Source organism: Oncorhynchus mykiss, chromosome 28, assembly GCF_057628025.1.
Source record: "Oncorhynchus mykiss isolate SJ-2025 chromosome 28, ASM5762802v1, whole genome shotgun sequence".
NCBI lineage: Eukaryota > Metazoa > Chordata > Actinopteri > Salmoniformes > Salmonidae > Oncorhynchus > Oncorhynchus mykiss.
Window position 1 is genome coordinate 11,018,014 of NC_143049.1, and position 27,355 is coordinate 11,045,368.

The 27,355-nt window shown below is 43.3% G+C and overlaps 1 protein-coding gene across 1 annotated transcript; it reads right to left on the reverse strand.

Annotated features, from left to right (window-relative positions):
* Nucleotides 1-3,884: 3,884 nt before the first annotated feature.
* LOC110508483 (matrix metalloproteinase-14) lies at nucleotides 3,885-26,992 on the reverse strand. Its single transcript, XM_021589022.3, has 10 exons — nucleotides 26,277-26,992; nucleotides 11,934-12,082; nucleotides 11,628-11,750; nucleotides 10,916-11,223; nucleotides 10,340-10,501; nucleotides 10,000-10,166; nucleotides 7,936-8,074; nucleotides 7,231-7,381; nucleotides 5,781-5,896; nucleotides 3,885-5,589 (listed from the first exon to the last, which is right to left on the reverse strand). The coding sequence occupies exons 1-10, from the start codon at nucleotides 26,373-26,375 to the stop codon at nucleotides 5,210-5,212; spliced, it is 1,794 nt and encodes a 597-aa protein (XP_021444697.1). The 5' UTR covers nucleotides 26,376-26,992; the 3' UTR covers nucleotides 3,885-5,209.
* Nucleotides 26,993-27,355: the final 363 nt, after the last annotated feature.

Below are 27,355 nucleotides of genomic sequence, written 5' to 3' on the forward strand. Positions count from 1 at the left end.
TTCTTTGTCTCTCCCCCACAACTTAGTGATGAGAACCAGATGTAGGCCATTGCATTAAAGTGGAGGTGGAGGAGACAGAATAACTGACTGAGCACAAGGTTGTAAGGCAGTTTATTAACTAACGAGAGCGAGAGAGAGAGGTGGAAGGGTGGTAGAAACAGCATGAGGGGAAAAGGGGTCTCTCTGCCCTCTCATATGGTCTAGACTAACATTGTGTGTATATTTAGCTGTCAGGTTCAAAGTGCCAGTCGTCCAGACCAGGCCCAGATTGAAGCAGGGGGGTTTCCTAACGGATGTGACTTGGTCAGAACGAAGGTGGCTGGGGTTTGAGGGAGGTGGGAAGGAAAGAGAGTCTGATTCAGCAGCTCCTGATGGGAAGTCTCTTCCTGCTCCGTTTGGGGGGAAAAGCACGATGAGGTTTATAAGAGTAGAACCTGTAGAATAACCTGTATTATTTTCACACGATACTTTTGGCTATAAAAGAGCTCAACACCACACACTAGTCAAAGTGCAGACAGACTTACATAGCATAGCACATTAATGCAGCAGTTTCGCCCATACCACGATGGCTGTGTGCGGATTCAGCACTGGTGGGAGAGAGACATACTGCACCACAGAGGAAAACAGAGAAACTATTAGAAATAAAACAGTTGGGAAGGAGATGTGAAGATCTTGAGTTGGAGGGGAAAAAAGGAAGATTAGCACATTGCAAGAATGCGCACACACACACACACACACATAAAATGTAGGACTCTTAGCCAGCGAAAGAGTACATTTTTTTCCAGTTATCTTTCCAGTGAAACTAATAGAATACTTAATAGAAGACTTGCAAGGGAAATGAAGCGAGACAAAAGGAGTGAATATTATAGACATCTCATCTGTCTTTCCCCTCCTCTTTCCACCCTTTTTCTTTTCCATTGAGTCCAGCTACACACCACCATACAACACTGTATGCGCACAGAGAAAGTGCCATACAAACAAGTGTAGGTGTCTCTGTTTCTGTGTGTGCAAGCGTATTTGTGTCAGTGTGTCTGTGTGTGTGTGTGTGTGTGAATGAATTTGTGTGGTGTTGGAGTGTAGATAAAGTTTTTTTTTGGTGTATCAGAGCTTGTGCAGGATGTGACTTGGCTATTTGAAATTGAAGCCATATGTAGCCTATATACTTACTCACTACCAAGGGATTTTACCATGTGCAAGTACTGGAATACATTGAATAAGTCAAATAGTTGGGGGTACTGGAGGAGAGGTTTGGGATACACTGTACAAGTACACTGCACCTACCAAGCAAAAAGGCAGTAACTGCTCATTTGGTCAAAATTTTTTGCAACATTAAATACATTCTTATTCATCTGGACAAGTATCCTGCCCCTGTTGTATTGTGTTTTGAAGACAATGGGGGGTCATGTTAGCAGTAACTGCATTAAGTTACTGTGATACCAAGGTAAATAAAAGCATTTTTTTTCTCAGTTCCACGCTATGAGCAGTTACTGCCTTTTTGCTTTGGTAGGGCAGTACATTCAATTCTATTAGTTATATCTCAGGACAGTTTACAGTAATGCAGGGGTACTCGAGTACTATTTGAGAAGGTTTGGTCACACACATATCCTAGGTGGCAAAGGTCAGAATGGACATTGTCATTTATTAGCGTAGTAACAAAGCCCCACATCACAACCCAAACTGCCCACTGGGCACACACTGGTTGAATCAATTCAATTACATTGAACCAACGTGGAATAGACGTTGAATTGACATCTGTGCCCAGTGGGTGTTCAAACTGTTCACCCCCCCCCCCCCCCCCCCCCCCCCCGTTGGTTGGCGGAGAGACAATGTTGCAGTTTTAAAAGCTAATCTCCTGCAATTCTACACATTTTGCCATTGTCTACGTGCGTTCATATCGTACCATGGATCGAAGCCAGACTGACGGTCCATATTGACACGGGTCTGGATCCGGACCGCGGTCCACCTGTAGAGTATTGCTGCGGGTAATGGGTTCATGAGGGCCTTGAGTTTTCCTGACCAATTGGCTTGACCAAAACAACTTCAGTTCCTAGCTATAGTCTACAACTTGAGCCTGAGTTTTTCCTGGTCAAGTCTTGTGGTCAGCAAAAAAACTCTGTGTCCTATTCATGTTTAGTCCGGCCAGACTGTGATGTCACACTGTGAGCAGACAGAGTGTGACTTCCTCATCATCCAAGGTCCATTAATTAGCAGGTCAGTTGCATGGCAACTAAAAACAGCCACAGGAAGTCTCTCCTGGAGAGATCGAGATCGAAGGACTGGGAAAATAGAGAGGAAGCAAAATAAAGGGACTGCAAGAAATGTAGGCTCCATTAGAGGAGGAAGAGCATGTTTTCATCTGTTTAGGTGAAGAGAGAGATGAGAGATGGATGATGAACGAGGGGCTGGGAGAGGAGGATGGCATTGAGTGAAGTGGTCTTTGCGAAGACTTGTGAATAAAGTGAGTCGTTTAGCAGAAAGGAAAGAAACTGTCTCCAGTTACACAGAGAAAGAGAGAGAGAGAGAGAGAGAGAGAGAGGAAGAGGAAGAAGAGAGAGAGAGAGAGGGAGTTGTGGGGAGGAATATGCTGAGGTTGTTTTTCATTCTGCAGAATTAGCTGGGAGAAGAGAATGTGCACGCATACACACACAAACACACGTGCACAAATGCCTGCACACACATGTCTGACAAGTTAACAAGGCATGAAGGACAAAACACATACTGTGTTTTAAGTGTTTTATATCCTCCATGTCTTGCTAACTTGTCAGACTTGTGTGTGTGTGTGTGTGTGTGTGTGTGTGTGTGTGTGTGTGTGTGTGTGTTTGTGTGTGAATGTGCACATTCTCTTCTCTCAGCTAATTCTGCAGTTAGTATAGCAAGACACAGGCATAAACTGAACACACACAATGGAAATACCCCCTCCAATCCCCCATCCTGTTGTCCTGCTGAGTGTCTGGCAGTTCAGATGCAGTCGGAATTCCAGATGTCGTAACTTAACCCTCCCTCCCCCCTCCCAACCGGAGTGAGCCTCGTGACTCTCTCCCCAGTCCAAACTCAACTCCACAACATACTGTAGCAGATGGAAAGGCTGGTCAGCCTAAATCGTTTTAACACAATAGGAAAATACAGTACATCATCAATGTAATTGCGCCATTCTTTAATCATAAGAATATCTTATGTTAACTAGTCATCTCCTCTGTCTTTCTGCCCTCTCCCATGCACCTCAGCTGTTTGTCAAAGGCCCATTAGCTGACAGGAAACGCCTTAGCCTGTTGATTTGAACCTGCTTCATTGGCTCATATAACACACATATAGCGCACGCACGCACGCACGCACGCACGCATGCACGCACGCACGCACACACACACACACACACACACACACACACACACACACACACACACACACACACACACACACACACACACACACACACACACACACACACACACACACACACACACACACACACACAATAGCCAACATGTTTTTCTGCTGTGAATGCCAAAGGGTTTACACAATCCTCTTCATTCCTGGTTTCACTTAATCCTTGGACACAGCCTTTATTTTCCAACCCAGTTTCAGGCCTGCCAGTTTCCAAGCACCAATGGAACTTTTGGGGAGCAAGAACCCTGGAGGTAAAGGAAGAGTGAGTATGGGACCAGTTGCGGTCTGATAATAAGGTGGATAAGGAAGTGCTACGTGGACAGTTTGTTAAGAGGTAATTGGTGAATGCAATACCAAGGTGATATTGAGCTTCAGTTAGGATTTTACTTGCTTTTGTTTTTACAATGTCGTTTGTTAAAGTGCCTCTGAGTGTGTGACTGTGCGTGCACGTGACTGACCACTTAGCTCTGAAAACCAAAATAAATAACAGATATAGCTCGAACTTTTCAAAACATTTTATTTGAAAGAAAAGTGTAAAAGTGAAAAAGACAGGCACAATCTCACTCAAATAGTTCCGATAGTTATCATTATTATCATAAAAATTAATATAATTATTATTGTTTTTACTACTAGTAAACCCTCTCATCCCTGAAAAATAAAAAAAAACAGCACCATGAATTGAGAACTGTAAACAAGTGCATTGACAAAAAGGAGTCATTTCCATATCTTCAATTTATTGCATTGAGACGGAAAAACAATCAAGTTTCAAAAATAATATCCCCATCCCATTCACTTTCCCCCAAAATGAATATAAAATTAAGGCCACTTTCAAAATGTAGTTCCCTGTCCAGCAGGACATTTAATGACAATGTACACAAACACATTCTATACATGGAGAACAACAATAACAATAGTAATAGACATAATAATGATGACAACATCCTGGATAATAATAATCATAATAATAATAATCACTAAAACACTGCATGACATAAAGGAATATTAATGACACAGACAAACTGCTCAGCTTTCAAATGAGTGTTATATATGCTTCAAAGGGACACTAGGTGTATAATTTGGCATTTTTTTATGTTCAATACTGGCTCTCTGAAATATCCAGATATGAAATTGTGGTAAGGATGGACTGGGGGCGCGCATTGACTGCAGCACTTTTCGTGTTTCATTGAGTGTTTAGTGAATAGACTTATCTGATATATACCCCCTCTCTTTAGACAGTTCATAGTTCATGTGATAGAACTGAGATATAGGAGACAACGCTTAATGGGTAAAAGGCTTTGACAGAATCTAGCGTCATGTACTATCATGGAGCAGAACATCCACACGACATGAAATGATGCCGATTGCATTCTTTGACACAGTCGACACTAAATATGGGCAGATGGAGGCACTGGACATAGTCATGTTCAAAGCTGAAATTCGCAAGGACACAAACACTGACGACACCCACTAAAAAAAAGGACATTTAAAAAGGCTAAACAAACAGCGAAGAGCTGGAGTCAACAACCACAGAAAGAACGAGAGAGAAAGGAGGGAAGAGAAGAGGGGACAGAAATGGCAGAAAAGAGTGGGAGTGGAAGAGAAAAAGGAATCTCCTCCATGTTTAAGTTGGTAGTGGTAGGAATATTTTAGCCATAGCTAACAAGTATATCTTGGCTCTGGCTAACCCTCATTCAAGGTCCACAGACTTCTCTTTTTATCTCCACTAGTATTACTCTCTATTTGCTCTCTTCTCTCCCCTACAGCCCCTCTCAACTCATCAACCTCCTCTCTCTCCCCCCTTTCTCTCCTCTCCCTCTCCTCCCCTCTACACCTTGTCCAGTAGGGAGCGTTGGCAGTACAGGAGACGGCGTGGGGTGCCATACCTGCGGAAGAACAGCAGTGCCCCCAGAGTGAGGATCACACACACCAACAGCATGAGGGGAACCACCACTGCCGCCGCACCCGCCCCTCCGCCAGATCCTCCTTCCTCCTCCACCTCGATGATGATTACTTCTGTCTCATCTCTATCCTCCTCTCTGTCTTCCCGGTCATGTCCTCCACCCCCCCTTCCTCCGTCGGTCTTGGGGTCCTCCTCTGGACAACCCATCCAGTCTTTAAGAGCAGACTTGGGGAATCCAGGCTCAACACGAAGCTTCTGGTTGTTGAACTTCCAATACTTATTGGCTTTGTAGAAGTAGGTGTGTCCTGAGAGCCAAAAACAGTAGGGAGATAAAGATGTAAAATAAGAAATACAAAGTTGGGATAACTTTATCCATTGAGAAAACACACACACAAAAAAAAACATTTGTTTTCTTTAGATTAGGACATAAAAAAAGACTCACGCTGCACGCTTGCATGCACCCATGCACAGACACAAAAACACACGGGACGGTTACCTTGGTCTCTGCTCATGAAGCCAGCTTTAATATTGTCTGGGACGCCCTGCCACACATTGATTGGTTTGGGGTATTCAGGGTCCACAGAGCGTGAGTCCTCATTGTAACGATAGTACCTAACATGGGGAGAGACAGACATGTTTCAGTTTAACATGAGTGCATCTGCATATCTCCAAACCTCTGGTCTGTGCTGACACACACCTACAAGTCTATTGTTCATCCAAAGATGTGGCTGCTCAGCTGGTGTGGTCTGAGTTATGAGATGTAAGCTTGGTGGGCCAGTGAAAGACAAAGCCTCCCGGAGACAGAATTATGTTCTGGTTCTTTTTAGCGAAGCCTCTTAATGAACTAAGTTCAGCAGGATAACCAATGTGCAATGAATAGTATAATTGTAGCATTTCTGTGATTCTCATCGCTGGTTTTGACATCTTTAACTCAAATGTCAGCGACCTCTTACGAGCAAAAGTGGCAGTACTTATTTGGGGAATTAGCAAGCATCTCAATGAGCTGATTTCTCCTACAGGGTTGTTCGGTTTGGCCCTAGAGGATATGCAGGCCCGGTTCGAGGCCAAAAAGAAGCAGGAAGAGGCGTTGCACGTTTTTCTCCCTTGGAGGTTCATTCGGGATGCCGGAGGGGGAACCTTCCGGAAGGCTGGCAGGCGGAGCTCCTTCAGCTAAGCAGGCTGTGCCGGGGGCCGAGCCCAGCACCAGGTCAGACCGTTCTGGTTCCCAGGCACAATGCCAGTCTGTCTGCCTGACACAAGCGTCACCCCACTTCCAGAGGCGAGGTAAGAGATGGTCCTGCTGGAAGGTGACAGCCCCCATGCAACTAGCTTGGGGATGGCACGAGATCGTCCTCACTTACCAGCCTCCCCAAAAACCTGTGGTCACAACAGTACCACTAAGTGGCACTGCCAATTTGGGTACGTCACGGATGGACGAAGCCTCAAACCCAGAGTGGACCGGGCTTCAGGCAAATGTTTGCACCTAAACACATTTTTTCAACCCCATTGTTTTTGGGTATTCCACATGTGAGTTCAATAAAACAGGTCCCTCCACATTCAGACACAAGGTTGTCAAGAGTGGTGGAGATATATATATATTTCTCCAAGTCCATGAGGCCTCAGATGACGCTTTATGGGAGACTCGCTGCCTCCTCTGACTAATGGCGCTCAAGCGCAGTGTCGCCCTGGGTAATGCGAACAATGATGTCGGGGTACAGGCTATAACTCATTGTACATGATTGTAGATTCTTCAACCAAATTTGCGAGAGTGCGACTACCCATAGTATGTTATATCTCGTTTCCCTCCTTCAGGGAACAATAGTTAATGTCATAATGTTACGTTTTCAACATTCTTTGGTTTAGTGTTTCTACATTTCCACTCCACTCAGTCATGTCATGTTGATGTATTCAAACACACAGAGACATTCAGATGTAAAGAGACTTACTTGTTTCCCCTGAAGAAGTATGTCTTGCCGGTGGGGGTGTAGAAGAGGGCGGCATCTATTTTGTCTTTGGGTAGACCACTGCCCATCTCCTTTAGCGACTTGGGATAACCATCCTCCAGAATAGATTCCTTGAAAACCCAGTGCCTGTCTCCTACACAGAGAGAGATAGAATCTGAATGAGTGGTTTTCCTCAGTAAGAATTACAATGTCTTCTATATGTCTATATATCTTCTTCATGGATACTCTTACTGACAGATGTGGCTGCTTCACGTGATCTATTGTTGTCTCTACCTTCTTGCCTTTGTGCTGTTGTCTGTGCCCAAAAAATGTTTGTACCATGCTTTGTGCTTCTACCATGCTGTGCTGCTGCCATGTTGTGTTGCTACCATGCTCTTGTCATGTAGTGTTGCTATCATGCTGTGTTGTCATGTCTCGCTGCCATGGTATTTTGATGCCTTTAGGTCTCTCTTTATGCAGTGTTGTGGTGTCTCTCCTCTCATGATGTGGGTTTTGTACAATATATATAGATGTTTTAAATCCCAGCCCCCGTCCCCACAGGAGGCCTTTTGCCTTTTGGTAGGCTGTCATTGTAAATAAGAATTTGTTCTTAACTGACATGCCTAGTTAAATAAATGTTCAAATAAAGGTCTATAGAATAGTATTATGCAGGGGTGGTAATAGAGTAAAGAGTAAGGACAGATTTACCCTTGAAAAATACAAAGTTCCCATCATCCCTTTCATAAGCAGCATTGATGTTTGATGGCAGGCCTCTCCAGAAATGGCCTATTGGCATTGGGTATCCGTCCAGAACTGCGTTGTTACGGACTCTCCAGAACCACTTATCCTAGAGGAGAGAGAGACATGGATAATACCTGTACAAACTAAATATATATATATATATATACAGTACCAGTCAAAAGTTTGGAAAGGGTTTTTCTTCATTTGTACTATTTTCTACATTGTAGAATAATAGTGAGACATCAAAACTATTAAATAACACATATGGAATCATGTAGTAACCAAATAAAGTGTTAAACAAATCAAAATATATTTTATATTCTTCAAAGATGCCACCATTTGCCTTGATGACAGCTTTGCACACTCTTGGCATTCTCTCAACTAGCTTAAACTGGAATGCTTTTCCAACAGTCTTGAAGGAGTTCCCACATATGCTGAGCACTTGTTGACTGCTTTTCTTTCACTCTGGGTTCCCACGCACCCCAAACCATCTCAATTGGGTTGAGGTCGGGTGATTGTGGAGGCCAGGTCATCTGATGCAGCACTCCATCTCTCTCCTTCTTGGTCAAATAGCCCTTACACAGCCTGGATGTGTGTTGGGTCATTGACCTGTCGAAAAACAAATGATAGTCCCACTAAACGCGAACTAGATGGGATGGCGTATCGCTGCAGAATGCTGTGGTAGCCATGCTGGTTAAGTGTGCCTTGATTTCTAAATAAATCACAGACAGAGTCATCAGCAAAGCACCAACACACCACCACCTCCATGCTTCATGGTGGGAACCACACATGTGGAGATCATCCATTCACCTACTCTGCATCTCACAAAGATACAGTGGTTGGAACCAAAAATCTCAAATTTGAACTCTTCAGACCAAAGGAAAGATTTCCACTGGTCTAATGTCCATTGCTCGTGTTTCTTGGCCCAAACAAGTCTCGTCTTCTTATTGGTGTCCTTTAGTAGTGGTTTCTTTGCAGCAAATCAACCATGAAGGCCTGATTCATGCAGTCCCCTCTGAACAGTTGATGTTGAGATGTGTCTATTACTTGAACTCTGTGAAGCATTTATTTGGGCTCCAATTTCTGAGGTTGGTAACTCTAATGAACTTATCCCCTGCGGCAGAGGTAACTCTGGGTCTTAATTTCTTGTGGCGGTCCTCATGAGAGCCAGTTTCATCATAGCTCTTAATGGTTTTTGCGACTGCACTTGAAGAAACTTTGAAAGTTCTTGAAATGTTCTGCATTGACTGACCTTCATGTCTTAAAGTAATGATGGACAGTCGTTTCTCTTTGCTTATTTGAGCTGTTCTTGTCATAATATGGACTTGGTCTTTTAACAAATTGGACTATCTTCTGTATACCACCCCTACCGTGTCACAACACAACTGATTGGGTCAAACGCATTCAGAAGGAAAGAAATTCCACAAATTAAATTTTAACAAGTCACATCAGTTAATTGAAATGCATTCCAGGTGACTACCTCATGACGCTGGTTGAGAGAATGTCAAGAGTGTGCAAAGCTACCAAGGCAAAGGGTGGCTATTTGAAGAATCTCAAATATAAAATATATGAAGATTTGTTAAACACTTTTTTGGTTACTACATGATGTTATTTCATAGTTTTGATGTCTTCACTATTATTATACAATGTATAAAATAGAAAAAATCAAGAAAAACCCTGGAATGAGTAGGTGTGTCCAAACTTTTGACTGGTACTGTATATTTAGGCAATAAGGCCAGAGGGGGTGTGGTATATGAACAATATACCACAGCTAAGGGTTGCCTAGACACAGCCCTTAGCCATGGTATATTGGCCATGTACCATAAACCTCTGAGGTGCCTTATTGTAATTATAAACTGCTTACCAATGTAATTAGAACAGTAAAAATGAATGTTTTGTCATACCCGTGGTATACAGTCTGATATACCCCAGCTGTCAGCCAATCATCATTCAGGGCTCGAACCACCCAGTTTATAAATATACATACAACGACAAAGCTCATTTCAGCTATACATATCTGTAATGAAGTACCTTGAAGACAAATATTTCTCCTCGGAGGATGGCGATGGTGTCAAAGTGTCCCTCACAGATGTCGGGGCCAAAGCGAGGGTTGTATGGGGTGTGAGTGGGTTTGGGTGGGTGGTGAGGGGAGCGTGGGCTAGGTGGGGGAGGGCGGGGGCCACCACCTGATCTACCCCCTGCACGGTAGAGGGAGAGAGTAATACATGTAATCCTCTACTACTATCAATACCTAGGCCCTTCATTTTTTTTCGTGATCTGACTCAAATGAACTTTGCGCCCTAGTTATAGCCTAGATACAGTATAACAACTAACAGTAATTATAATGAATTTTCTCTTAGCCTGTGCTCACCATAGATTTGCTGTATTCCCCTGAGGTCATCTTCAGGCAGCTGGAAGTTCTCTGTCTCCATCCACTGGTAGAATGGAGCCATGATGGCAGAGGGGTCGTTGGAGTGCTCCAGACCCAGGGCATGACCCAACTCATGTACCGACACCAGGAACACGTCATTACCTAAGACCAACAGAACTATGTCATCACCATCACATTAAATTGTCCCATTAAATTCAAGCTTGTTATAACAATGGTATGTGTGCATGTATAGCAAAAGTACTATTCAAATTGAACTGGCTGGGAACTTCTAAAGCATTGACAAGATATCCCTGTGGTAAATAGCAGGCCTCTATCTCACCATCAAAACCAAAAGAAGAAAAAACTGTATATTATGCATTTTCCCCACACAAACACGCCCTGGGGATAAGTTCAAAACACACACGTCGGGGCCTGCTGATGATGTGTTTTTGTGGCCTGCCGCTCACAACCGCCCAGGGAGCATGGCAACTCCCAACAGATTGAATCTGACATCCCGCCAGTGAATTTCCCATCAAAACATTCCTCTCCCTCTTCCAAACACTCGAGGTCACTCACCTGACAGATCACTGTTGCCGACCGTCCAAGGCTCTGCAGAGTCAAAGTGTGTGTCTCCCCCTATGCCGTTACCGGGGAAGTAGGCATGTGCCAAGAAACCCCCCTCGCCGTCAAAGGGACTGGAGTCGCCATGGAAACCCTCACCGAAGAAGAGCATGATGTCGGCAAAGTCCTCCACCTTGTCCCGTATGTGACTGTAGGGGATCTCCCGGAAGCGTAGAGGGGTCACACTCTCCCACACCTTGAAGGCTTTCCTGATAGCGTCATGGGTCTCATACTCCCCCACCTTAGGGGTGTAGTTCTGTATACTAAGAGGGAGAGAGGGAGCCCCGTTAGAGAGAGAAGAGCACAGTTTGTGACAGAAAAATATAGAAATGAAGTGAGTAAAGAGAAGAGACGGGGAAAACAGTGATTCATTTTACCACATAATAAATCACTGGGAAATTTCAGAAAATCTGGCTAAGATTAGTATGACTTTACATGACTTCACCATATGCGTTGTGGCTCTTCTTTTCATTGTTACACTACAGTTGGACGGATAAGTGACCAGAAGGTGAGATCAGTTGGACGGATAACTGACCAGAAGGCGAGATCAGTTGGACGGATAACTTACCAGAAGGTGAGATCAGTTGGACGGATAACTGACCAGAAGGTGAGATCAGTTGGAGGGATAACTTACCAGAAGGTGAGATCAGTTGGAGGGATAACTTACCAGAAGGTGAGATCAGTCTTATCCCATTTCAGGCCCTGGATAGCGTAGCGCTTCTTTCTCAGGTTACTCTTCAGCTCAGTCCCGAACTTGTCTGGAACTCCACAGCGTGGCCGCTTCATTGCCCTGGCAAACACAAGTCAGGGACTAGTCACACAAACCGGAATTTGTTTACAATAACCCTGAATCAGTGATTTCACACAAGTAAGGCCATTTGTTTTTAACGGCCAAGTTATAAGCTCCTGGTCCTACAAACAGGATAGTATGGTCCTGAACTTGCAACAGTTGTTTAGCGTGAGAGGCACTCACTCTACAGTTTTGGGGTCAATGGAGCCGGTGATGGTCAGGCCGTAGAACCTCTGCATGGCTGCGATGGCCGTGGTGATGGAGTGAGGGGAACGGGCAGCGTGTGTCCGCAGGTCACCTGGGGGCAGGTAGCCATACTGCTGCAGCCACACCTAAAACATGGAACAGGAAGAGGCTGTAATGTTAAAACGTCCTGAATGGTTGAAGAATGAATACACCACAGATAAGTCAGAAATAATGTATCCAGGGCCTCCCAGGTGGTGGGCGCTGTACTGCAGCGCCAGCTGTGCCATCAGAGTCCCCGGGTTCGCGCCCAGGCTCTGTCGTAACCAGCCGCGACCGGGAGGTCCGTGGGGCGACGCACAATTGGCCTAGCGTCGTCCGGGTTAGGGAGGGCTTGGTCGGTAGAGATGTCCTTGTCTCATCGCGCACCAGCGACTCCTGTGGCGGGCCGGGCGCAGTGTGCGCTAACCAAGGTTGCCAGGTGCACGGTGTTTCCTCCGACACATTGGTGCGGCTGGCTTCCGGGTTGGATGCGCACTGTGTTAAGCTACTACAACAATTGGATACCACGAAATTGGGGAGAAAAAGTAAATTCAAAAAAAATAAATTCAAAAGAAAAAAAGAAGAAAAAAAAAAGAAATAGTGAAATAAATAATAGTCTGGCTTTTTTCTGGCGGTTTTGGAGCAGTGGCTTCTTCCTTTCTGAGCAGCCTTTCAGGTTATGCCGATATAGGACTCGTTTTACTGTGGATATAGATACTTTTGAACCTGTTTCCTCCAGCATCTTCACAAGGTCTTTTGCTGTTGTTCTGGGATTGATTTGCACTTCTCGCACCAAAGTACGTTCATCTCTAGGAGACAGAACACGTCTCCTTCCTGAGCGATATGATGGCTGCGTGGTCCCACAGTGTTTATTCTTGCGTATTATTGTTTGTACAGATGAACGTGGTACCTTCAGGCATTTGGAAATTGCTCCCAAGGTTGAAGCAGACTTGTGGAGGTCTACCATTTTTGTTCTGAGTACTTGGCTGATTTCCTTTGATTTTCCCATAATGTCAAGCAAAGAGGCACTGAGTTTGAAGTTAGGCCTTGAAATACATCCACAGGTACAGTGCCTTGCGAAAGTATTCGGCCCCCTTGAACTTTGCGACCTTTTGCCACATTTCAGGCTTCAAACATAAAGATATAAAACTGTATTTTTTTGTGAAGAATCAACAACAAGTGAGACACAATCATGAAGTGGAATGACATTTATTGGATATTTCAAACTTTTTTAACAAATCAAAAACTGAAAAATTGGGCGTGCAAAATTATTCAGCCCCTTTACTTTCAGTGCAGCAAACTCTCTCCAGAAGTTCAGTGAGGATCTCTGAATGATCCAATGTTGACCTAAATGACTAATGATGATAAATACAATCCACCTGTGTGTAATCAAGTCTCCGTATAAATGCACCTGCACTGTGATAGTCTCAGAGGTCCGTTAAAAGCGCAGAGAGCATCATGAAGAACAAGGAACACACCAGGCAGGTCCGAGATACTGTTGTGAAGAAGTTTAAAGCCGGATTTGGATACACAAATATTTCCCAAGCTTTAAACATCCCAAGGAGCACTGTGCAAGCGATAATATTGAAATGGAAGGAGTATCAGACCACTGCAAATCTACCAAGACCTGGCCGTCCTTCTAAACTTTCAGCTCATACAAGGAGAAGACTGATCAGAGATGCAGCCAAGAGGCCCATGATCACTCTGGATGAACTGCAGAGATCTACAGCTGAGGTGGGAGACTCTGTCCATAGGACAACAATCAGTTGTATATTGCACAAATCTGGCCTTTATGGAAGAGTGGCAAGAAGAAAGACATTTCTTAAAGATATCCATAAAAGTGTTGTTTAAAGTTTGCCACAAGCCACCTGGGAGACACACCAAACATGTGGAAGAAGGTGCTCTGGTTAGATGAAACCAAAATTGAACTTTTTGGCAACAATGCAAAACGTTATGTTTGGTGTAAAAGCAACACAGTTCATCACCTTGAACACACCATCCCCACTGTCAAACATGGTGGTGGCAGCATCATGGTTTGGGCCTGCTTTTCTTCAGCAGGGACAGGGAAGATGGTTAAAATTGATGGGAAGATGGATGGAGCCAAATACAGGACCATTCTGGAAGAAAACCTGATGGAGTCTGCAAAAGACCTGAGACTGGGACGGAGATTTGTCTTCCAACAAGACAATGATCCAAAACATAAAGCAAAATCTACAATGGAATGGTTCAAAAATAGACATATCCAGGTGTTAGAATGGCCAAGTCAAAGTCCAGACCTGAATCCAATCGAGAATCTGTGGAAAGAACTGAAAACTGCTGTTCACAAATGCTCTCCATCCAACATCACTGAGCTCGAGCTGTTTTGCAAGGAGGAATGGGGAAAAAATTCAGTCTCTCGATGTGCAAAACTGATAGAGACATACCCCAAGCGACTTACAGCTGTAATCGCAGCAAAAGGTGGCGCTACAAAGTATTAACTTAAGGGGGCTGAATAATTTTGCACGCCCAATTTTTCAGTTTTTGATTTGTTAAAAAAGTTTGAAATATCCAATAAATGTCGTTCCACTTCATGATTGTGTCCCACTTGTTGTTGATTCTTCACAAAAAAAATACAGTTTTATATCTTTATGTTTGAAGCCTGAAATGTGGCAAAAGGTCGCAAAGTTCAAGGGGGCCGAATACTTTCGCAAGGCACAGTACACCTCCAATAGACTCCAATGTCAGTCCTTGACAATCTTTTTGGCCTTCCTGTGACATCGGGTGGTGTAGGTGTCCTGGAGGGCAGGTAGTTTGCCCCCGGTGATGCATTGTGCAGACCTCACTACCCTCTGGAGAGCCTTACGGTTGTGGGCGGATCAAGCGGTGATACAGCCCAACAGGATGCTCCCGATTGTGCATCTGTAAAAGTTTGTGAGTGTTTTTAATGACAAGCCAAATTTCTTCAGCCTCTTGAGGTTGAAGCGCTGCTGCACCTTCTTCACCACGCTGTCTGTGTGGGTGGACCATTTCAGTTTGTCCGTGATGTGTACGCCGAGGAACTTCAAACTTTCCACCTTCTCCACTACTGTCCCGTCGATGTGGATAGGGAGGTGCTCCCTCTGCTGTTTACCGAAGTCCACGATCATCTCCTTTGTTTTGTTGTGTCATGCACAAAGTAGATGTCCTAACCGACTTGCCAAAACTTCAGTTTGTTAACAAGAAATTTGTGGAGTGGTTGTTAAACGAGTTTTAATGACTCCAACCTAAGTGTATGTAAACTTCCGACTTCAACTGAATCTTCCAATTTATGTTTTCATATGTTTTGGCTTGCGTGAGAAGCACAAGGTCCACAGACAGGCGATGGCCATTCCAATGAGTAACTATAAAAGTATTCAAACATAAACAGTACTCTTCAGTGGCTGTGTCCAGATGGATGAAACCAAGGCCAATTTGACTGAAGCTGACACACTGAAACCAAACCAGGACAAAATGGCACCATACAAAGACAGCTCAGATTTCACTCAAGCCCTTGTAGGGAAAAGCCCAAATCTTGGTAGACAAAACTTGTGACAGTGAAACTAAAAACATACTGTAGGTAAAATTTGAACCTGCATCACTATAGATCTAGACTGGCCTCTTTTTTCCAGGCTTCTCTTTGTGAAGTGTCTGGGGCTACACTAGAGAAGGGGTCGGATGATTACAGTATATATTTGACCTTGCATTTCCCTGGAAGCTCATCAAACTCTGGTGCCTCCCTCTCTTTATCTGTGGCAGATCCAGTGGCTGGGTTCCAAACCTCTCTCATACATTTTCAGCTCTGCCCTTTCTAACCCCCCCCCCTCCCCCCCCCAAAAAACAGGAGTTGGAAATAAGGTAGGTAAACCTGAGACCCACCTATCTGATATTCTCTACTGAACACACCCTGACTTGAACCTTGTCAATAAGCTAGGAAGAAGTGAGCACACACCCAGGAAGTGTTTTTCACAACTTTAAAATATGGATTGTTTGGCTGCATGTTTGACCTGCAACTATTCAGCTCTTTTGTTGCCTTAACAGTGTCAGTGTATTGTGAAACAGCACAGTCAGTCAGTTATTTTACTGAGAACTTCTCTGGGATCCCATACAAACCAAAGTCAAAACCCCTCCCCCCATTCCCGTCTCTCTGTCGTCTTCTCTCCACACTCCTCCTCCCACTCTTTTATCTTACGGAAAACCCAGAGGCCTGAGGGTAAATAATTGTGAACAACCACACCCAGTGCACAGTCAGTACATCGTTAGTGTACAGTTACTGCCTGGTAGGTTATTGTACATGTTCCAGGAACATAATGAATATATGAACAAAAAACAACACTTTTAATTAACTCGTAATTATGTCATTTCAGCATTTTCTTTGTATCAAAATGTACTCCAGTTATATGTCAGCAGTTTCATTATACTGTGTGTGTGGGTGGGGGAAACTCAGTGTATTGTGTGAGTTTTGTAAATGACAGTGACAGTTTTGTAAATCCGTATGAAGGAGTGAGGGGGAGAGAGGTCGATGAGCATCATGAAAGAGAGGGCCGTGGCGAAGTGTGTAATTAATGGGTTATGATGGTTTAAATATAATGGAGGTGGGAGGACATGTCTGGAGGAAGAGTTTGTTTCAGGACAACTTTCAATTCTATGCATGGTATAAGGCCACAGCAGCTCTTTCTCAGGCCACTATACCTTTTGTTCGTCTTTCATCTGGGTCTTCCATAGTGTATGTCGTTAGGCTGCATTTAAAATGGATGTACGTGCAAAAGAGCCATTCAGTAACACTGAACACTTCTTTCAACCATAAGCCTAGTGAGTCCCACTCCTCCCATATATGGTCCCATTGGTGGGTCCATAAAAAAAAACATATTTCAAGTGTTTTTCACTACTTCTGACTGTAGCAGTTTTGATCACCGAAGCCTAAAGAGTGGTCCCTTTATTTACTTTAGTTGAGTGAGTCAGACCTAGTATGTAGACTTTTACACAAACAAAGTAACAAACTAATAGGCCTACACATTTTAGAGGTAAGGATGTTCCCTGGCCTTAAAAATGAGAGTTCGAAGGATGTGTGTGCGTGCATGTGCGTGCACTCGCGCCCCTGCATAGAAATAGAGAAAGATGACTGAATTACATTTCAAAGGAGAAGAAAAAACTAAGTCAGTTGCTCCGTTTGCTCTGTGCCAATGGAAATAAAACTCTGGTCGACAGTGAAGGCGCTTTACAGGAAATATGTCTCAGTGCTCCAGATTACTGATCAATGTAGTGTGCTCCAGATTACTGATCAATTTAGTGTGCTCCAGATTACTGATCAATTTAGTGTGCCCCAGAATACTGATCAATTTAGTGTGCTCCAGATTACTGATCAATTTAGTGTGCCCCAGATTACTGATCAATTTAGTGTGCCCCAACACACAAACATAACAGCTGATCATGAGAAAGAAGGTTCATAGCGCATAGCTAAATACACAATATACAATGATCTGGCCCATACAAGACACTTGGTTTAGGAGTGACTGAACACACTATTACAAATCAGAACACACACACACACACACACACACACACACACACACACACACACACATCATCAGAGTCATTAATCATAAATGTGTGTGTCTGGGTGGTGTTGCAACATTATGTGGATGTTATTGATAAGCTTCCCTGACCTCTGACTATTCTCTACCTAAGTGTGTATGGAATTGCCATTGGCTGTCTAAGAAAACAGTCCTCTAGCCAGCCAACGTCAACAAGATTGAGCAACAGATGAAGTCAAATCTGAAAAACATCCCAATGACGCCAAAGTCCTTTCAGCATTAGCCAATCTGTTTGCATCTCTGTACTTCGTCAAAACAGAGAATGCTCTGCTCAAAAGCAAAAACAAGAAAATGGAGGAGATGGTCAAAGTTTAATCTCCTTCATTATCGTATCATTATCAACAATTGGGTCCAGAAGTTTTTTTTATGAATGGATGACCTATCAAAGGTTATAACTAAGATCCTGAGTATTTCCTGTTCAGGTCATATGGTCAGGAAACTGTCCTGGTCCCTGGGATGTAGGCTGGTGGCCATGTTTGTACCCAGCAGTCCTGCTTGCGGAAGTGTACTATGCATTTGTGACCTATGATTAACATCCTGTCCCACTGGGTATAGCCTAATTGCACCATTCATAAACCTAAACTGTTGTGTTCCCAAATTGCATTATCACAATTACTTATTTTCTCTTCCTTCTTGTGGGTATGACCTCCTTCCCTCTAATTATCTCTCTCCTTCCTGTTGCCTTCCGTCATTTCCCACTCATTCACATTTCCATCAGACTGGTTCCCTCTTTATACTGGCTGACCCTCCGCCTTCCTCCACCTTCCTGTGTCATTCGCTTTGTGTATTGTCAGGCTGTAGGCGTATTGCCACAGTGAGACCAATACAAGGTGTTGTCAAGCAAAGAGGAAATCCTCTGCCCACTTTCTCGCTTTCCCTGAGGCCACAAAATATGACACACCTACCTTCCATGCTCTGTCTGGCACTATGGTCTTTTACCAGCTAATTGGCTATTACACAGACCTGCAGATCTGGATTTACTGTTATTTTAGGGTATTATCTCTCTCTCTAAATACTAGTGAGCGTACTGGTGCAAAGATTATGGCCAAACGTCACTCAAATTACCAGTAGTATTATATTTGGTTTGTTGGTGAGTTACCCCAAATGTAGAACAGAAACAGTGAAAAGCTGTCAATTGGAACAGCGTTGTTAGACTATAGCGTTCCAAAAGTCTGATGGCACTGGCGCCCAAATAACATATGGCCCATATCCGTGGACATCTTAGGTCATACCGGTAGGCTATATACCAGACTAGCTCAATTGCCAATTTTTCAGCCTCTGTGTATCACAGAAACACTTTAAATTAATAACACACACATGTTTATAATAAAGTCGCTATGGGTGAAAAAAAAAATATCTGTCCAAACATACAAAAACATCTATTTTGAAACATACATTTTGACTATAAATGTGTGGCCAGCTCTAGGATGAGTCTTGGTGGTTCCAAACTTCTTCCATTTAAGAATGATGGAGACCACTTTGTTCTTGAGGACCTTCAATGCTGCAGAAATGTTTTGGTACCCGTCATCACATCTGTGTCTCGACACAATCCGGTCTCGGAGCTCTACGGATAATTCCTTCAACCTCATGGCTTGGTTTTGGCTCTGACATGCACTGTCAACTGTGGGACCTTATAGACAGGTGTGTGCCTTTCCAAATCATGTCCAATCATTTGAATTTACCACAGGTGGACTCCAATCAAGTTGTAGAAACATCTCAAAGATGATCAATGGAAACAGGATGCACCTGAGCTCAATTTCGAGTTTCATGGCAAAGAGTCTGAATACTTAGGTAAATAAGGTATTTCTGGGGGTTTTAAATATAAAAAATCTTTAAAAAAAACATTTTTTTATTTTGTCATTATGGGGATTGTGTGTAGATTGATGAGGATTTTTATTTTATTGAATCAATTTTAGAATAAGGGTGTAACGTAACAAAATGTGGAAAGGGGAAGGGGTCTGAATACTTTCCGAACGCACTGTAGGCAGTCAACGTTCAAATTCATCCCAAAGGTGTTCAATAGCGTTGAGGTCAGGGCTCTGTACAGGCCAGTCAAGTTCTTCCACAACAATCTCAACAAACAATTTCTGTATGGACCTCACTTTTTGCACGGGAGAATTGTCATACTGAAAAAGGAAAACTGTTGCCACAAAGTTGTCATACTGAAAACTTCCCCAAACTGTTGCCACAAAGTTGGAAGCACAGAATCATCTAGAATGCTGTAGCGGTAAGATTTCCCTTCACTGGAAATAAGGGACTTAGCCCTGTTGGAATCGGCTAATAGCCCGAACCTTGAAAAACAGCCCCAGACTAATATTCCTCATCCACCAAACTTTACAGTTGGCACTATGCATTCGGGCAGGTAGTGTTTTCCTGGCATCCACCAAACCCATATTCATCCGTTGTACTGCCAGATGGTGAAGTGTGATTCATCACTCCTGAGAACCCGTTTCCACGGCTCCAGAGTCAAATGGCAGTGAGCTTTACACCACTCCAGCTGACGCTTGGCATTGTGCATGGTGATTTCATGAAGCTCCCGACGAACAGTTCTTGTGCTGACATTGATTCCAGAAGCAGTCCCGTTCTGTGAGCTTGTGTGGCCTACCACTTCGCGGCTGAGACGTTGTTACTTCTAGACTTTTCCACTTCACATTAAGAGCACTTGCAGTTGACCGGGGCAGCTCTAGCAGGCCAGAAATGTTAAGAACTGACTTGTTGGAAAGGTGGCATCCTATGGCGGTGCCACATTGAAAGTCACTGAGCTCTTCAGTAAGGCCATTCACTTTTGTGACAAAGTAGGGGTGGTATACAGATGACAGTCCAATTTGTTAAAAGACCAAGTCCATATTATGGCAAGAACAACTCAAATAAGCAAAGAGAAACGACAGTCCATCGTTACTTTAAGACATGAAGGTCAGTCAATGCAGAACATTTCAAGAACTTTCAAAGTATCTTCAAGTGCAGTCGCAAAAACCATCAAGTGCTGTGATGAAACTGGCTCTTATGAGGACCGCCAAAGGAAAGGAAGACCCAGAGTTACCTCTGCTGCAGAGGGTAAGTTCATTAGTTACCAGCCTCAGAAATTGCAGCCCAAATAAATGCTTCACAGAGTTCAAGGAACAGACACATCTCAACATTAATTGTTCAGAGGAGACTGTGAATCCGGCCTTCATGGTCGAATTGCTGCAAAGAAACCACTACTAAAGGACACCAATAAGAAGAAGAGACATGCTTGGGCCAAGAAATATGAGCAATGGACATTAGACCAGTGGAAATCTGTCCTTTGGTCTGAAGAGTACAAATTTGAGATTTTTGGTTCCAACCATGCTTCATGTGAGACGCAGAGTAGGTGAACAGATGATCTCTGCATGTGTGGTTCCCACCATGAAGCATGGAGGAGGAGGTGTGATAGTGTGGGGGTGCTTTGCTGGCGACACTGTCTGTGATTTATTTAGAATTCAAGGCACACTTAACCAGCATGGCTACCACAGCATTCTGCAGCGACACGCCATCCCATCTGGTATGTGCTTAGTGGGACTATCATTTGTTTTTTAACAGGACAATGACCCACATCACACCGCCAGGCTTTGTAAGGGCTATTTGACCAAGAAGGAGAGTGATGGAGAGCTGCATCAGATGACATGGCATCCACAATCACCAGATCTCAAACCAATTAAGATGGTTTGGGATGAGTTGGACCGCAGAGTGAAGGAAAATCAGCCAACATGTGGTCAGCATATGTGGGAACTCCTTCAAGACTGTTGGAAAAGCATTCATCATGAAGCTGGTTGAGAGAATGCCAAGAGTGTGCAAAGATGTCATCAAGGCAAATGGTGGCCACTTTGAAGAGCCTAAAATTACTACTACATGATTCCATGTGTTATTTCATAGTTTTGATGTCTTCGCTATTATTCTACAATGTAGAAAATAGTAAAAATTATGAAAAATCCTTAAATGAGTAGGTGTGTCCAAACTTTTGACTGGTACTGTATAGTGTATATGCTTATTTTGCAGAATGTAAACCATTTGACTGTTACAAAAATAAGTGTTAATGGACGACAGACTGTCTCTTTGCAATCATTAACAATTTGGCACTTTAAAGCTTTGCACTTTTAAGGTTAACGTTAACAGTAGGGCCTATTGCTTTATATCAGGTAAGAGCATCACAATGCATAGTTTCAGAGGATATTGCCCCTCTAACTATTCAAAATGGATTGCTGTGTTCAAATGGGCAGCAGGTAGCTTATCGATTAGAGCGTTGTGCTAGTAATCGGAAAGGTTGCAAGTTCAATTCCAGGAGGTGAAAAATATGTCGATATGCCCTTGAGCAAGGCACATAACCCCAATCGCTCCAGAGTAGCCGTTAACTCTGATGAATCTGGCAATAAGCCAACAATCCCTGTTATTTCTCTTCGAAGTGACCTCCCAAGAGTTGTGTAAGGCACCTTGCATGCTCAGGTCCCATGCCAGCATGAGCAACAGCAGTCGGGTATTCCCTCTATCCGGAGTGCCATTCCTCGACCATGACACCCGCAAAGTAAAGAAAGGCCCGGGTAGTAAAGGCCCAGTTTATAAATATATATAATTGTTTAAAGAGCCATTTTCATTGATGAAAGCTGCGCATTCTTCACTTGCTTCTAAAGTAAAAAACTGATTTATCTGTCTAAATGGCAAACTTGTTGACTGACATGATTGTTACGTGGAGTGGAACAGGGAAACCCAAAAGCAGACTCAGACAAGAAGACAGGAATGAAGTAACGAAGCTATTTATTGAAACACAGGGGGAAGATGGAGTGCAGGCCAGGGGAAGCTCGGGCGGGTTGCTGGAAACCAGGTACGGAGGCTGAGGCTGGAGTGAGAGTGGTTGGGACAGGGTAAGCAGGTCCGGAGTGGAATCCAAGGGAGCAGTAGAGTGGGGGAGTCAAGAGCGGAGTAGCAGGATCAGGAGACGTGGGACTGGAGACAGGGACCAGAGTCAGAGCGGGCAAAACTGTAGCGGAGAGGAAAACCGTGTCAGGAAAGGAAAACAGGATCTAAATAGTAACAAATGGCTAGAAACGTAGACGGACTGAGCAGAGATTGTGATCTGGCAGTGTGGAAGTGGCAGGACTTAGTATTTGTAGAGGTCTTAATTATGGAACAGGTTGCAGCTGGTGGGGATCTGCTCTGACTGCAGCACACCTGTCTCCGCCCACACAATCACACACACAGAGAGAGATAGGGAGAGTGGGAGAGCACTGGGGGAGTTGCGGCGGGTCAAGTAGACACAGGATGAGCAGTAGAGGGTGTGGCAGGAGCAGATGTAACAATTATCAGCGCTTCAGTTCCCTCTGAGAGACCTAACAGCCTACTTTCTGCTAAATTGACAGTCTAATCTAGGTCAGGGAGGGGCAACTTTGATGGAGGTGGGTGCCACAAAAAATCTAAACTCATCATGAGGGACTGCAGTGACTTACGGGTCTGCATACCCACATCCATACCCCCACACGCAGTCTGAGTCGGCCCTAGCCTTTTTTGGGGCCCTAAGCAAAATGTAGTTCTGGTTTAGGTATGTTAATCCCCGTTTCTTTCCTTTTGCATCCGTTTAAGAATCGTTTTTCAACAGAATCGGCACAATGAATACACTCCTGTTCACATACAGTTCACTTTCATAGCAGCCACATTCAAACGGCTTGTTGTATGTGTAATTCCTTCTAGCATATATCTACGCGCTCTCCTCCTCTCGCTTTTCCCCTTTTCTTGTGGACTTCATTGCACAACACATCAGCTGTCTGTGACCACTCAAAAAAGCGTTTCCAAGCCATACCTTCATATATAATGAGCACTAAGCGCTACACACTGCCTACATTGTTGTCATGTCATAGTCAACATAGTTACTAGAACTAACGTGTTAGTAAACCCACTACAATCATGCAGTACAGTGTAGTCAGCAACAAGCAGTTCAGCAGTTACACCGGTGGGCCCCGGTGGCAGTACATTTATAAAACCAAAAGCTTACCTTGCCTTGGAAGAGTTCCAGTGTTGGATAGCCATAGTCAGCTAGCTAACATAGCATCCCTCTCTATTTGAGCCAGGTGTTTGAGTAGGCAAAACTAGCTAGCTTCATTCGATGCTAGCTAAGTAACTGACAGTGAGAAAAATATACACTACGAAATATAGATAGCTCTCTCTCTCTCTCTCTCTCCTGCTTCTCCAGAAATTTTGGAATAAATTAATTTATTCAGAACTATTCAACTATTGTCTTTCTCTCTTTGAGTCAGCTACTCACCACATTTTATACACTTCAGTGCTAGCTAGCTGTAGCTTATGCTTTCAGTACTAGATTCATTCTCTTACCCTTTTATTTGGTGGACAACATATCAGTTCATGCTGCAAAATCTCTGATAGGTTGGAGGACATCCTCTGGACGTTGTCATAATTACTGTGTAAGTCTATGGAAGGGGGTGAGAACCATGAGCCTCCTAGGCTTTGTATTGAAGTCAACGTACCCAGAGGAGGACAGAAGCTAGCTGTCTTCCGACTACACCATGGTGCTACCCTACAGAGTGCTGCTGAGGCTACTAGACCTTCATTGCAAAACAATGTTTTAATCAATGTTTTAATCAAAACAGTGTTTTAATCAATTATTTGGTGACGTTAATATATATTTAGTATAGTTTTATTTAAAAGCACTTGCCGCTAGACTAATTCACCATTCTGAAAAATTTCAGCTGACATGGGCTAATTGAGTGACTGTCATTGACTGATATAACAAGAGAAAAACAGCTGATGCACAATCACATTTCAAAATTGCACCTTGTGTATTCTGCTATTCCCGACTGAGTTTCAGTTTTTTTTATTTGGAAAAAGTCCATTTCCCATCCCTGGTGTAGATAAATTATTCTTTCCATTTGCGCAGCTGGAAATGCAATTCAGGCCCCTTACAGTATGCTCAGATTACAGTTCAGGCGCCAGCAGTCAGATTAAAAACATCAAAAGGACATTTGACATCTACAGTGATGTTGTCAGAGCTTCATGTGACATGATTTAGCTGACTGTTTTCATAAATGATAGATGTCTGTCAGTAGGAGTATGGGGTGCGTTGGGGTTTAACATGATGGTGAATTCCTGTAGTCGAAACAAAGGAACTTCATATCTCTCTGGCTAGGGATACTGACCGCTGGTGAGTCCTCCTCCACTGCTGACCATCAGACTATCATCTCTTCAGACACAGCCCTTCTCTCTGTAAAACTCCCTTCCCCCAGTTCAACCCTAACTCAGGACAGATGTCAACAATTATATTTCCGCATGTCTTTGAAGTTGGGTCCTACCCGCAACTCTAAATCCCCTATCCTTTCAGAAAGTGCCTCTGTACCTGACCACAATACAGAGACCATGGTATTTCTCCCCATTTGCCTTCTTCTCTTTTTCTTTTATTTTGCCTCCTCAGCATTTCTAAATGTTGTCATGTGAGCCATCCTCATTGTGGTCTGCGTCCTTTAGCTGAGGTCAGATCCATCCCACATCCCCCCAGTTCTACTGACAGTCTGACATCCCAGACCTGGGAAATTATTTCCTTGCTTTTTTGGGGTACAACTTTTTAACCCTAAAAGCGCCAACAAGGGTACATTTCTGAACCCATGAGGTCAGAAATGTAGCAAATTCAAAAACTTGTTACCAACCAAAAACCCCAATTTACCATGATTTCTGTGTTAATATGGAGGAATTCAAAATGATCTATTGTGTATACTAGTGGTGTGTGGCTAAGCTGGCTAATATGAAAATGTGAACTCAATTGAAAAAAGTTGTGATAAAAGCACCAGATTTGGCACAAAGGTCGATGTATGTACCCCAAAAAGATATAGGCATGGAGCCACCCCAGATTTGGCCCCTGGGGAACATGGCAGCCACTATATATCAAAAATAACTCTTAAATGTAAATACATATTTAGCTTCCAGTCAATGTCTCTATATCAAGTGGAGAGTCTGATGTTTCAGATGCAGTTGGAACTGAGTTGATAGACTATAGAGTCCCAAAAGTCTGATGGCATATCGCTCAAATAGGTTTGACATCTTAGGTCATACCATTAGGCTATAAAAGTGAAATAATTAAAAATATTTTAAAAATATCAGATTAGCTCAATTTCTCAGCTCTGGGTATGACAGAAACACAACACTTTAAATGAATAATACACAAATGTTTATACAAATTGGCTATGGGTGAAATTGATCAAAATATCTGTTCAAAACGTCTATTTTGAATCATCAATTTGGACTATAAATGTGTAAACAGTTTAAAATATATGCTTATTTTGCGTAATTTAAACCATTTACTTACTCAAATGAAAAGTCTTACTGCTTGACAGACCGTGTCTCTCTCTGCAATCATTACCAATTTGTCTCTTTTAAGATAAGAATAAGTTATTTGCGCTTTTGAGGTTAACAGTAGGGCCCATTGCTATATATCAGGTTAAAACATCACAATGCATATATATATTTTTTTACATAGTTATTGCCACGTGGTTAGCCTAGCGTTGTGCCAGTAATCTGAAATGCTACGGGTTCGATTCCGGGAGCCGACACGGTGTAAAATATGTCGCTGTGCCCTTGAGCAAGGCACATAACCCCCATCGCTCCAGGGTAGCCGTTAACTCTGAGGAATCTAGCAACAAACTATCAATCCCTGTTATTTACTTTCGAGTGACCTCCCAAGAGCAGGCTATGACTCACTCACCTCTGGTTTTTGATACTGTGGCGCCGCTCCTTGCACGCTCAGGTCCAATGCCAACACGAGCAACAGCAATTGGGCATATGCCTCTACACGGAGTGCCATTCCTCGAGCACGACACCGGCAAAAACGACCAAATAGGTTCTGTTTTCCCTGTATCACTTTTCCTTGATTCTTGAAGTAGCTACACCGGTTGGAAGAACGCTTCCAAATTCAAAATTATGGATCAAAAATATAATTGTTTAAACAGCAATTTGCGTTGATGAAAGCCGGGCATTCTTTACTTGTTCTAAAAATCAAAACCAGATGTATTTGTAAACATAAACTGAGGAGTAACTTGATTAAAGAGCTGCGAGAAGTTGCATCAATAATTTGGCAACGTTTTAACAGCTCACATTCCACAATAATTATAAACGACAACCTTGTTTCCCTTTGTCGCCGTCTCAGCGTTTTAGGCCTATATATTTATTTGCAGCTTCCCCTAAATGTTTCTCGTGTCGGGATGGTCGGGATGTTTTGATTCTTCTTTCTTCACCCCCTCTCTCTCTGCCACACAGCAACTGCTAGTTTGACAGTCCCGCGAGGCCTTTGCTAGAAAATAGTAAAACCTCCCCCTTCAACATTGGCCCTTCCCTTCTGCTTTTGCATGAAGGGGTATGGTCAACTTTTTAGCTCATGACCTTGGCAGAGATGTATGGCTGTCTTCTGCTAGGGAAAATGGTGCTCAGTCAGCCTCTGTAAGCCTACCTCTGAGTAATCACATCATAAAGGAGTTATTACGAGTTAATACGCATATCACCAACACTGTCTACAGTCACACATCAGGTCATTCCATAAAAGTATCAATACATGAGATAAATGTTTATGTATTTCAGGTATTATGCAAATAGGTATATCATTGACTACGACTCACATTCTTTCTGAAATGTTCGTCGGTAGCATGGTCTGGGGACATGCTCAAATGTTCTGTGATAGAAGATTGTTGCTCCCAGATAAATGACACAGTTCTCATCAGGCAGTCATACGCAATGGTAGGTAGTATGGGCCGTTGATATTTGTTAAGGAATGAGGGTAGAGGGGTCACC

What these genes read in the sequence shown, in the direction of transcription:
- LOC110508483 (XM_021589022.3), bottom strand. Translation starts at nt 26,375, where the DNA reads ATGGCACTCCGTGTAGAGGCATATGCCCAATTGCTGTTGCTCGTGTTG. An exon ending in GAGAAATATTTGTCTTCAAG is followed by an intron (nt 8,075 to 9,999) that starts GTACTTCATTAC and finishes TCTCTCCTCTAG; the next exon opens with GATAAGTGGTTCTGGAGAGT. An exon ending in GAACTTTGTATTTTTCAAGG is followed by an intron (nt 7,382 to 7,935) that starts GTAAATCTGTCC and finishes CTCTCTGTGTAG; the next exon opens with GAGACAGGCACTGGGTTTTC.